At 34.9% G+C, this 12,956-nt stretch overlaps 1 protein-coding gene across 1 annotated transcript; it reads left to right on the top strand.

The window, feature by feature from the left end:
* The first annotated feature begins 1,551 nt into the window (after positions 1-1,551).
* LOC149214363 (clavaminate synthase-like protein At3g21360) lies at positions 1,552-3,746 on the top strand. Its single transcript, XM_089392277.1, has 3 exons — positions 1,552-2,014; positions 2,331-2,584; positions 3,181-3,746. Exons 1-3 carry the CDS (start codon positions 1,598-1,600, stop codon positions 3,533-3,535), a joined length of 1,026 nt encoding a protein of 341 aa, XP_089248403.1. The 5' UTR covers positions 1,552-1,597; the 3' UTR covers positions 3,536-3,746.
* The last annotated feature ends 9,210 nt before the right edge of the window (positions 3,747-12,956 follow it).

Genomic DNA, 12,956 nt, shown 5'->3' with positions numbered 1-12,956 from the left:
GATAATGACTAGGTCCCACTATACCGACACCATTGAAGTTGCCAATTCACCGACACGTGAGACGCCACTTTGAAGATCCGAATTTGAGACGCCACTTTGAAGATCCGAATTTGCTGACACCTGAGAGCCCACCTTGAACTTCCCCACTCATGGACACCTACGTCTCATAAGATATTTTTTGTTTAATTGCAAATTTCAAGTTTAATTGCAAATTTCAAGAGTATTGGAAACCAATGAATAGTGATCTATTAGTTTGATTTTATTTTAGTTGAATTTTTGTAAATTTCAGGAATATTTGGGAACAATAGTAACAAATACAGTTGATGTAATTGTTTTTTTGGAATTTTCCCTAAATCTGTAGTTAGGATAACTACATTGATAGTCTCAGCGTGTTATTGTTTAATGTTGTAGTATAATTAGTTGGAGGAATTGTCCAGAAAGTTATGGAAATTCCGGTCATATTTAAAGAAAATCGACAAGGATTTTTGTAAATCCGAGTTATAGTTGTTAAACTTCAAAATTTTAGGTGTCTTAGACATTTTTGATGGTGCTGAATCCATTTGCACCATCAAAAACACTGCCTCCACAAGATTTTTTGAAAATTTTTTGCCCTGATTCCTGCCACTTTTGGCCGTCCACGCAATTCCTCTACCTGGCTAGACGACTACTTGTTTAACTATTAGATGTTTAGGAGATTTTAGTTGGAATTGGTTGATTTTTTTTGTAAAATCTTGATTTGTGTTTTTTAAAATGGGTTTTGACTACATATATGGATTCAGTACCTTGAAAAAATCTAAGGCACTTGGACTATGGATTCAGTATCTTGGAAAACCATGAGACACTTAGACTATGGAGAGTTGACAACTCAAACTGAAAAATAAACCAAAAAGACCTCTAAAAACATCTAACATATACATTACAGCCCTTTACTCTTATCTCTTAGATGTTTTGGAGATTTTAGTAGAAATTGGTTGATTTATTTATTTATTTATTTTTTTTGTAAAATCTTGATTTGTGGTTTTTAAAATAGGTTTTTGACTACATATATGAATTCAGTACCTTGGAAAACTCTGAGGTACTTGGACTATAGATTCAGTACTTTGGAAAATTGTGGAGCGCTTACACTATGGAAAGTTCACAACTCAACCCTGTTATTCCAACAAATTCCTGCTAAACAAATTAAACTGAAAAATAAACCAAAAAAACCTCTAAACCATCTGAAATATACATTATGGACTTTACTCTTATCTGTCTGATTCCAAAATATTCACTAACAACTCACCTGAAAAACGAGTTTGAAAATCCAATTCACAGCCATTTTGGAATCCGCTCAGTGTCCCTTAACCTCCCATTACACCGACGCCGACAACGAAGACTGCATCAATGACGGCCTGGAAAAAGTATATGGAGAATTTTAGTGGAAATATGAAGTCTCCATCCCAAAAACCCAACGACGGTCCCACGTGATATGGCAAAGGAATGACGGTCTACATGACGTACACAACCTTGTCTTGTTGTATTGTCCACTTCTAGATAAGCCCGTTCCCGCTGCACGTTTTGTATTTCCTTTTCGTTGATGTAATCTCTCTCGGCATTCATGGGCGCTGCGCGAGGATCATCTGCAACCCTGCACGCTTTCTTGGAAGGCCGAACAGCAGAGCAGAAGATTGTTGGAGGAATATCAGATGAAAAAAGATTATTTCCCAAAGTTCTGCTCCCTGCTCACCAAAACATCCATTCTCACGATCACACAGGAGCGATTGCAGGTATAACCCAGACAATACGTAACAACAGAGAATGGATAGAACGGGAGCTTATGGAAAACAGCGCTCTGCTCTTCAGAGGATTCCCTCTCAGATCAGCCGCTGATTTCAGTTCATTTGTGGAAGCGTTTGGATGGGAAGAGCAACCGTATATGGGCTTTGCTCCCAGAGCAAAGGTGGAGGACAGAGTCTACACAGCCAACGAAGCTCCTTTGCACGAGCAGATAGAGTTCCACCATGAAATGGCCCTGGTAAGTTATGGGCTAATATTTCAGTTTGAATTTTCTTGTGTAATTTTTTGTTTTTTTAAAGTATATTTATCGATGGTATTTCTTGTAATTTTGTAGAACAATTTCTCATAATTTTATAAAGTTTCTATATATTAAATAGATATCTGACCTGCTCAAATTTTACAATATACTCAAAATCTATAATTAAATCTACAATTAACTTCTGGAATATACTCAAAATCCAACTTAAGTTTAGATACACTGAATATACTTCCCCATAAAAACAAAGTATTGATTATCTGCCATACTTGTGTTACGTTATTATGTTAATTTGCAGATGAAAACGTGGCCATCGAAGTTATTTTTCTTTTGTGAAACTGCACCTCCAGAGGGTGGACAGACTTCCATAGTTCTCAGCCAAAGCATTCCGCAGCGAATGGAAGTCAGGATGCCGGAATTTGTAAGGAGATTGAAGAAGCTAGGGTTAATGTTTAAAGTAACTACTCCAGCCCAAAATACAAGGGCTTCCTTCATAGCCAAAAATTGGGAGTCTGCTTTGGGAACGAACGACCCAAGTGAAGCAAGGAAGAGGTAGGTGTCGGTGGAATGGAATATTTTAAAATTAAATGCATAGAAATAAATTTTAAGAATATTTTAAAATTTGATGGATAAGAAGTTGCTTTCGACTTTACTCCTGTTTATTTATGTAAATTAGTTTTTGGGATTTTTTTGGAATTTAATAAATAAAATTAGATTTTGAAGGTAAATTGGTTTTTGGGATTTTTTGGAATTTAATAAATATAATTATATTTTGGAAGTAAATTAGTTTTTGGGATTTTTTGGAATTTAATAAATAAAATTAGATTTTGAAAATATTTTAACATTTGATGAATTATTCACTTATGTCACTTAGATTCATCTAATTCTAAAATATAATTCAAAATGTCACTTAGATTCATCTAATTCTAAAGTATTCTTAAGTCTATAAAGACAATAACCATAACTTTGTAAAACTACTATTAAATATAATATACTCATAATTTCTATAACCATGAGCTTAGAATTTTGTTAATCTAGAGGCCTATGGGCATGTTTTAGTGATGCATTGTTTACATTCAGAAGACTATTACAAATAGCTAAACGGAATTCAGAATTCATGATTTAACATGTTAATGAACGATGAGCAGAGCTGCAGAAGTGATGGGCTGTTCAAGATTCGAATGCAATGAAGATGGATCAGCAGAGTTCGTGTTTGGCCCCCTCGAAGCTATTAGAACATTTGAGGGATACAGAGGGAGGAAAGTCTGGTTTAATACCATAGGCGGCTATGGCGAAAGAAGCAAAAACCAATGGCTAGGTTTGGGTGATGGAAGTGATATCCCTCGCGAAGCAGTGGAGGCATTGAAGGGAATACTGGATGAGGAGTGCGTAGATTTCACGTGGCAGGAAGGAGATGTGTTGTTGTTGGACAACCTGGCTGTTCAGCATGGAAGAAGGCCCTCAGAGCCCCCACGTCGTGTCCTCGTCGCCATGTGCAAATAGAATATATTATGCATCTTCCAATCAATGTATTCCTTGGCAATCAATAACTACCTTCCATTTTGCATTGATTCATAGATATTTTGGACCATCCATTGTGATAATAAGGTTAGGATGTGTCTGACCATCCATGGAAAACTGTCAGTTCTCATGCGTAATGTCATGTTTTTGATGAATATATATGGAGAAGAAACAATGTGTACTTTGAATTCTATGTATGTATCTCTCTTGGTTTGTGTTGAATGGTCCTTCTATATTTTAGTGTGTGGAGAGCCATATTTTATGTTATAAATTTATGATTTTTTGGATTTTTTTTGGTTTTATTTATTTAAAATTTTGTAAGGATTTGTTGGAATCATAAGAGTTTTGAACTTTTCATAATTTTGGTTATTTAAAGATTTTTCAAACTGTTGAATTAGTATATGCAATGAAAAACTTATTTTAAACAACAAATATCAAGAATTGATCAAATTTTCTTTTAGCAAGTTTCCAACAAAAAAACTCCAAAGCATATAATAATTAATAATGCTTTTGAGGAAATAAAAAAGTGTATTTTCTTGTTTTAACATTGATGATTAAGAGGGAATAAGGATTATATTTGAGTAGATGGTTAAGGGAGAATCCACAACTAAATTTGGAATGGTGTGTATGATCTCTTATGAAAATAAGCCATACATAATTTCATTATTTGATATTGAGAGATAAAGTTATATTTTAAGTTGAAAGGCTATTATTATTTAATTATTTTATATTAATAATAGTTAATGTGAATTATGATAGGTATAATGTTAGAAAGTGGGGAGTTTCATATCATTGGGAAAGGTTTAATACCCATGAAGGTTTAGGAAAGAGTCATGAGGACACTTCCACACAGTTGTTAAATAGTTTTTATTGTTTTAATAAAATAAGAGTAATAGATACTTTTTCATTGAGTTCTAATTTGTCTGTACGCAACACAACTAGAGTTTATTGTTTTAATAACATAAGAGTAATAGATATTTTTTCATTGAGTTATAGTTTGTGTGTACACAACAAAACTAGAGTTCACAGCATTATGGAAAAGCTCTTGTCATCCATGTTTTTTATCTTGTTTGTATACATTAAGTACCTAACCATTGTCATGCACTTAATGAGGTAGAGACTTGATTCTATGAAGAAGAAGGGATAGGGTGAATTACCTGTAATACTAAGATTAAAAGTTATAAAATTCTTTTGTATTATATCTTGCCTTCTCCATGAATCTATAGAAATATTGCATCCTCAAAGTTCTCATTCATATAATATAACATGAGTGATGAGAGTGTCAATAAAGGCATTTTTTCTTATTCCACAACCAAAGTTATACTAATTTGCACTTGTATTCAATCTTATAGTAAGCTTTCCACCATCCATTCATCTTTTTTTTCTCATTATAGTTCAAATTCAACTTATGATGAATATCAATTCCAAGATATTTGTATGAAGGAGTCTCCTCCAAAATGTGAATATCATATATAAAGGTGCCATAAATGATGTTATGAGATTTGATTATCATACCTTATGTATATGTTTATATAAAATTTAATCATTTTAAATTTACCAAGTATCATTTATAATATAGAGACTACCGTCAAGAAAGTAACTTTAAAAGCTACACGAGGAATAATGTGAATAGTAATAAAGTAACAATATTCAATGATAAAATAAGGTGAATAATAAGAAATTATATGATGCATATACCAAATAATACATCTAGACTACATGTCATCTTGTCAATATATCTTCTTCACCTTTTCTTATAGCCACACCTACTAGCTTTCTCATCCTTTAATATTGATCATATGAGAAAGCATGTTGAAATCAAAGACTATTCAAAGCTTTAACTTGAGATATTGCAACAAAGGTCATACCCCATATATGTTTATTTCAAAATCTTCATCATGATTCCTTCTGTACTTATGAAGCCTAAGGAAGGAAACCACTCATAAAATCAAATAAAGGCGGAAAGTATAATGAGTACTTATACGAATTTAGGAATATTGAATAATGAGAGATATAGCACTTAGGGGTGTACTTGGGACTAGAAGATTGTGGCTACCTTTAGGTATTGTCTTAGTCAACTTAGAATTTTGATTTTATATGACCTTTTACTTTAGATTATGAGGTACCTAGGCCTAGAAGAAGCTAGATCTTTATAGTTGGAGATGTTGGAATCATGTGAGAATTTTCTTCTTGAGCAGTTCTATCGATTTCTGAGTTAGAGTTCATGTGAATTTCATGTAATATTCCCTTTTCTTGATGAGGTAGAAATGGACAAAATCTACCCAAGGTATTTACCATGTTATTTTCCCATGGGATCTGCCCATAGTATTTTCCTCCTCTTTTCAAAGTAAAATAATAAAATAAGATTTCTAGAGAGTCCCTCAAGCCTATTTAAGGGGGGGTTAGGAGCTAGGCATAGGGATCATCCTAATTCCATATATGCATTTGTGCTTTATTGAGAACTTGGTAAGGGCAGTTGTGGTTGATCCTACGGATGAAAACCCCGTGGTTGTAATTGTCTGGTGGATCCATTTATGGTCCATGATTGTGCTTCAATGTTTAGTTTAGTCTTGTTGAAAATCTGTGCATGCCATCTAGCAAGGGGATTTCATGATTGATCATTTTGGCATGTATTACTTTTAGATAATAATATAAATAAGGGTTGCACCTTTCTGTTAAGATCTCATGTGTTCTGTGTTTGTGTTCTTATCTTTTCAATTATAACACTGAAATGTCATAGATATATTAATTATTTTGTTCTTTGGGATCTTACAGTGGTATCAGAGCTATGCATCCTGTGAGCCTGAGGGTTCTATGCAGGGAAATTTGGTGGGATTTACCCTCACCCTAGCCAGCATATCCATCTCTGGTAATATTTAATATCAACCTAATTGGCCCCTTTTGGAATTTTTCCTACCTTCAAGTTTGGAGAAACATATCTAGATCCAGATTGGGGCAAAAGGTTTCATGATAAAAGAAAAACAATAAAATAAAATAATTTTTCCTCGAGTTTCACATCTATCAATTTTTTTTCTTAGTTTTGAGGGCAATGGTTTTGAGTTTTTTTTTTTCTACAGTTTAATAACAAATTATCTCAGCAGACCCATTATGATCACATTGGGTTAGGCCAAGTGATCTATACACTAAATTGCAACAACCTGTGGTAGGCCAAAAACACTTGCATAAATCGAAATAGCACACAAAGATTGATTGCGGTTATGGGTTGATCAAGGTCACACACCTAGGGATAAAACTGATATATATATATATATATATATATATATATATATATATATATATATATATATATATATATATATATATATAAACACCTCGTCGATATCCTAACGTAGACAAAAATCACTGTTACTAACAGTGGCAAGGCGCAGTATATTTTGGGGGCCCATCTATCACCGATGGAAAACATAAGGGTTGCATGACCACCACCAAGCAGAAGGTCGCTAAATCAGAGCCACAACTAAGGATTTAAGGATTCTACAATAGATTCAGCGACCGTGGAATCACTCGAAGGAGTCAACGGACAATCAAATTTAAGTCAAAACTGTGATGATCACATCGTAGGTTTGTGAGGCCATTTGCAATAGCATTGGATTCTGAGAGCCCATAAAACATTACTACAGTTGCATCATATTTTCATAATGGGAAGATTCTATCTTTGACCATCGCATGATATGTTGTATTACAGAAGGCAAAACTATTTCTTAGTGGCAGTTGAGTGGGTGACTGCGTACAATATTTTGAGGCGATCAATTTGAGGCACTAGTGTTTGTGGCAGAAAGAACCACATCAAGTATTACCAAGAGGAGATTAGATCTAGTTTTAAATTATCTTCAGCAGGTTGACTCATTCAAATATTTTCTGAATTTCACTAAGGTCGTAAAAGAGGTAGATATAATCCCTCCTTGCAGATTGATTCTTTCCCTAACATGTCATAATATAATAGCATCTCAGAGGACAAAGGATCTGATAGGTAATAGATCCATGCCATTTTACAATTGGTCGTGGTGACTGGGTCGAGAATGGGAAACGATATTTAGATTACAATAAAAAATTCTAATATCTTAAGGCTACATACGGCGCAACGGATCATATTATGTTAGTCACCATTGAAGACTTATAGGGGAGTATACAGGCGACTATGTGGTAGTCTTAAGAGAATTAAATGTGGAGGTGGTTACTTGGAGTGCAATTGTGATTGTGAAGGTCGGTACTTGGAGCTTGAAATTGCATTGCAGAGGCACCATATGAAGTGGGTCGGTCTTATGGCTGAGGGTTGTGGACACATCATCTAGGCGAGTTTGGGTCGCGGTCACCAACTCTTAGATAGTGGACATTAAACTGGGAGGTGCCATATGTTAGGCTCGACAATATCCCAAGGCTGAGAAAGGAGATCGACGGAGGTAACCTGAAGCCAACCTTTTAGTTTGGCAGCTAGACCTACCAAACCAAAGAAGATTCTCTCTGGTTTGGTAGGGCTAGCTACCAAACTAAAAGGTTGCTTTGAGGTTATCTATGTTGATCTCCTTTCTCAACCATGGGATATTGTGGAGGCTAATAGTTTTGGCGACCATACTCGGGAATGAAATATCACATTTTCCCTGGGTGTGAATGACAAGGATCAGATCTGATTGCTGATGGTGGACAGTGATCACACACATGAAGGCTAAAATCATTCACTTGGTGACTCTATATCAGTTTCTGATTTAATTCAAAGACTCTGCTGGAGGATGAAACTTACCAATAGAAAAATGAAAGGAAAATATGGGAATATCAGGTATTCAACTTGTACCTTCATCCAAGACATCATGTTCTTTGTTGTGAATTATTTCCTCTTTTCCTAATAATGTAAAGAAGATTTTCGAATGTATGATGTACTTGAGAAAATATCACAAACCTACATTTGATTCCTTTCCTTTCCAAATTTTGGATTCAAATTATCCTGATGCTTTTGATCTTGGTCAAAATCCTTCTTTTGAAACTTGTGTTGATCAAATTCAACTTGATGAGCCTCAAGAGATCAAGACTAATCCTACAACTTGTGTACATACTCCTACACCTTGTAAAATTCCAAATAGATACAAGCCACTCATCTTACATCCTATACACCATGATTTCCCTGAAAAATATTACAAATATCTTTTGAGGTGTAATGGAGAATATGGTATCACTACTGAAAAACAAATTCAAAAATTTGAAAATTTTATCGACTTTTTGAGGTTGAAGAAGATGATGTCAGCATCAAGATTTTTTCTCTATTTTTGCAAGGCAAAGCCAAGAAATGGTTCAAGAACTTGCTAGTTGCAAGTATTTTCGATTTCCATCAGTTTCTGAAAGTCTTTCTTGATAAATGGGTGATAAATAGCAATCCTTTTCTGATTTTAGAAGAATATAATCATTTGAAAAGACAGCAAGGAGAAACAATGCAACACTTTTTAGCGAGGTTCAATCAAGTATACCATTCCATGTCTATTGATATAAAACTTCCTCTTGTTTTAGCTCTCTTACATTACTCAGATGCCTTTGATCTGGAAATAGAGTTTCAATTGAGAGAAAGGAACACTACAACACTCCAAGAAATGCAGGACATTGCAATAGCTGTGGAAGCTAATCTGTTGGTCAGAAGGTCAAAATTGAAGACAAAAGATAGGGAGAACATAGAGAAGGAGTAGCTGACATCTTCGGAATTGAAGATCGACATTTTGGTAAGTACAATGGAAGAAATGATGCAAAAATATCACCATGAGAGATGAACTTGTTCAAAAACACCATGTCCCACTTATTACAGAAGAAGAAGAGGTTGTTGGCCTTAACCATTTACTGCTAATCCTAGTTACCATAGATCAGAAAATGATTTTTTTTTTGTATTCATTTATGGACAGTCATGAAAATGGATTTGTGGATCAACTCGTGGATAATCAAGCTGCTCATCTAATGTGCATTCTTGATGACACTCTTGATATTGATGATTTACCCAAGTATGATCACTATGATGATGATTATGTTGTTGAAATAGATGATGACTCTTCAAGGCAATCAACGACATGTTTTGGGGAGGAAGAAGCTTCATTACAATAGCTCAAATATAACACTAATCCTATGCATATCAATCATGACAGTAATGAAGAGAATCCATAAATTTTCAAAGTAAGTGAAAGGTCTTTGCCCTTGTGTTTTGCCTCATTTCAATTTCTGAGAGAAAAATTTCCTAAGATTAGAAATCAATAGTCTTTCAGTTTTGATATTGAGCATGAATAAGACAATGAACTTCTTAATCAAGACTATTTAGCCTTGTTTTTTCCCTTCATTTGCAAAAAATAAGGGAAAACTATAAGCAAGCAGATAAGCGAGTTGTCAACTCTATAAATGGGAACCTTCTCATGAATTGATTAAGGATGTCATTTGTGATAGGGAAGCTTCTTTCGCTCCAGAATCGCAACCACTGAGTTACATTGAGTTTCAAACCTCATATGAAAGCTTAGAACATGAAACATATTATAAGTTTATGCATGATAATTCTGTACATTTAAGCTTTGATTCATTTCAGGTTTTGAAGAAAAAATTTGATAATGTCTCTGAAGCAAAGAATGACAAGCTTATAGAAAATCATGTAGTGTCATTGGAACCAATGTATAACAAGTTGCAACATTCTTCTCAGGTTCTCCATGATCCAGTTGATGTTTTGGATGATATCTGTAGTCAAAGTTCTTCTCCATTAGCTAACTATATCCTTAGAAATAGAGATGATAAAAACTTGAGCGGACAAATGACTTAATTTTCTTGTTTAGTAGGAGTCTCGTTACAAAGTTCATCCAAAAATTTGAAGTCATATCGGGAAAACTACAAGTTAGAATAGTATGACAGTAAGGATGGAGATTAAAGCTTATATTCATGGTATGAAGAATACCTAGAGAAGAACTACAATCTGTTGGATGAGCTAAACCTCAGTGCACATTTGTTTGAAGATCCTTTTGCAAATTTGGTGCAGTCATCAAGGGAGATGAGTTTTATTGTATTTACAGACCATGTGCACATGTTCAATGGACACTTGGAGTTGCCTAGCTATTTTTTTTTCTTCTTTCTCAAGGAAAGTGTGATCATGATTCAAGTAAGTAAACATTTGTTGAATTGGTTACACTAGAGGGATCATCTCACATGATTTTACATATTTATTCAGTAGGTTGGTGGTTATCATCATGAATTGAAGCCTGAAGTGAAGGCCCTAAGATCTCAATGGTCTTCTGCCATAAGTAAGTTTAGTTAGTAGCCAGTTTTAGAGTTAAGCCAGTTTTATTTAGTGTGTCAAGTCATTTCAGTTTTGAGTGTTTTTTTTTACTCCATGCCCAATGGATAAGGCTACCTAGTCTACAGTGTTCTTGACACCTCCTAAAGGAGATGCCATCCCTAGATGGAGCCAATGTTAGTGTCTCTCAGTGCTGCAAGTCACTAGTGATCAAATGTACTCTTAAAAAGTTTTTGTTAGTTTCTTAGGTCAACTTTTTATATTTTCAATAGCCTTTCAAATAAAAATTTGGTCACTGGTTAGTATGTCTAGGTATTCTACTACTCCCTTCATTTCATGGTAAAAATGCCATCTTGGTCATGCCATCACTCATTCTGGTGAGTCATCAATAAAGTGTCTTGATCATCATCTTAGTCATCATCTCATGGTCACTCATACTACAATGTGCAAAGGTAAAAATCATCAGTTTGTAAATCCATTAAATGTTATTATTACGTAGAGTCATCAAAAAAGGGTCAAAAAGAGTCATGTCATCACCTAGGTCATAGTTATGGGAGTAGTAATCAGGGAAAATGATCTGAAATGATTTCTAATGTAAATTATGATCTTTATTAAGATGTAATTATGCATAATAAAGTTTGAAGCTATAGTAAACTAGCATCTTAAATCATTTTGCAAAATGACAAGGTGGGGCCACATCACGACCAAAGAGAAAAATTGACCCTTGTCCTATAAAGAGACTAAAAAAGAATAGCATTTGTTCATTTCACCCTCATAAGACATATCTCCACTAGAAAAGAGCATTTACACCCTCAGAGGATCAATTTCTTCCCACCAAACTATCATTCTCTCTCCCTCACTGCTTTTTTGGCAGCCTTCCTACTCTTTTGGTTAAATTGCTGTGTTTTTTCTAAGGGAGAAAAATTAGTCATTTCAAGGGGTTTCTTCATCAAATGTAGGTTCTAGCACATCAGCAACAAGTTAGTGGGATACATTCACTCGTCCTTCATCCTTCCTTTGCTTCATTTTCCTCATATAGCTTAGAGAATCACCCTCTCCTAGGGTTTAGTTGTGCTTTTGGTCTCTTAGTAATTTTCTTTCATTTTTGTGGTAAAACCCCTACATTGTATGCTCAAACACCCTCATTTTCACTACATATACCTCCTCTTACATTTTTCATGCATATTCCCCTCATCTCCCTAAATTTCCCATAAACCTTAGCCTATGCTACACTTCTTGACATTTTCCTGGGCTAGCACTGTATTTTGAGGCTTTCTACTCCTTCCCCTCACTCATTCCAAAAAATTTCACTTCCCTTAACACCCTAACAACTATTCCTACCCCCCCGAAATTTACCCAAGAATTTAGACAAATCCTAACCCCTTCATTTCCCTCCATCTACAAGACTGTTTCAAATCCCCTGTTTTCCCAAACTAAGCCCTAATTCTTCCTCCTAGTAAGCTACGGTTTTACCATGGAGGTAGAGACTAGAGACAATGAAAAGAAAAAGTATAAAGGAGGGTAGATAATCAGGTATGAGCCCACCAAAGTCCAAGAAATAATGGCTTAATCTTTCATCAGGAAAGCCTTTGAGGATATGTGTTGTCTAGGTTCTTGTGAAAAGATTCGAGAGGTAAGCTGCCATGCCAAGTTGGCAAAGCCTCTTTGCCACTAATTTCAGGAGGGAAAAAACCACCATAGTAGGGATAGACTCATGTTATAAGCATCGGTTATTGGCATCATTTGTAGAGTTTTGTGATCATTTGTTAGGGTTTACATTGTACACAGGGACAATTCTACTTCAAATTAGTTTCTGAAGTAAGGAAGATGAATTTGAGAAATGTCAAAGAGGTTTTTGTCCATAATTGACCAAGGAACAAAAAATTCCTTCCGTTTATACACAATTTTTATTATTTGGAATAAATGCCCAAAATATCGTTGCTACAGGAGAGTTTCTACACTTTTGAGGTAGTCTTGGGAGATTGAATTTTTAGGTGTCTTGGAGAAAGTCTTTGCAGTGCTTGATGACTCTATTGTGTAGAAGACATCCTCATATTTCCACCCATACCACTTGCAACCCAAAAATCTCTTGGGTTGTGTTATATTCTTTCCACGACTAGCTCCAGTTGTTAAATCAGGGTG

The sequence above is a fragment of the Pinus tabuliformis genome, chromosome 1_1, assembly GCF_031772625.1.
Source record: "Pinus tabuliformis cultivar Carrire ecotype Pingquan chromosome 1_1, CPIR1, whole genome shotgun sequence".
Taxonomy (NCBI): Eukaryota; Viridiplantae; Streptophyta; class Pinopsida; order Pinales; family Pinaceae; genus Pinus; species Pinus tabuliformis.
This window is presented reverse-complemented; position numbering and strand designations above follow the sequence as displayed.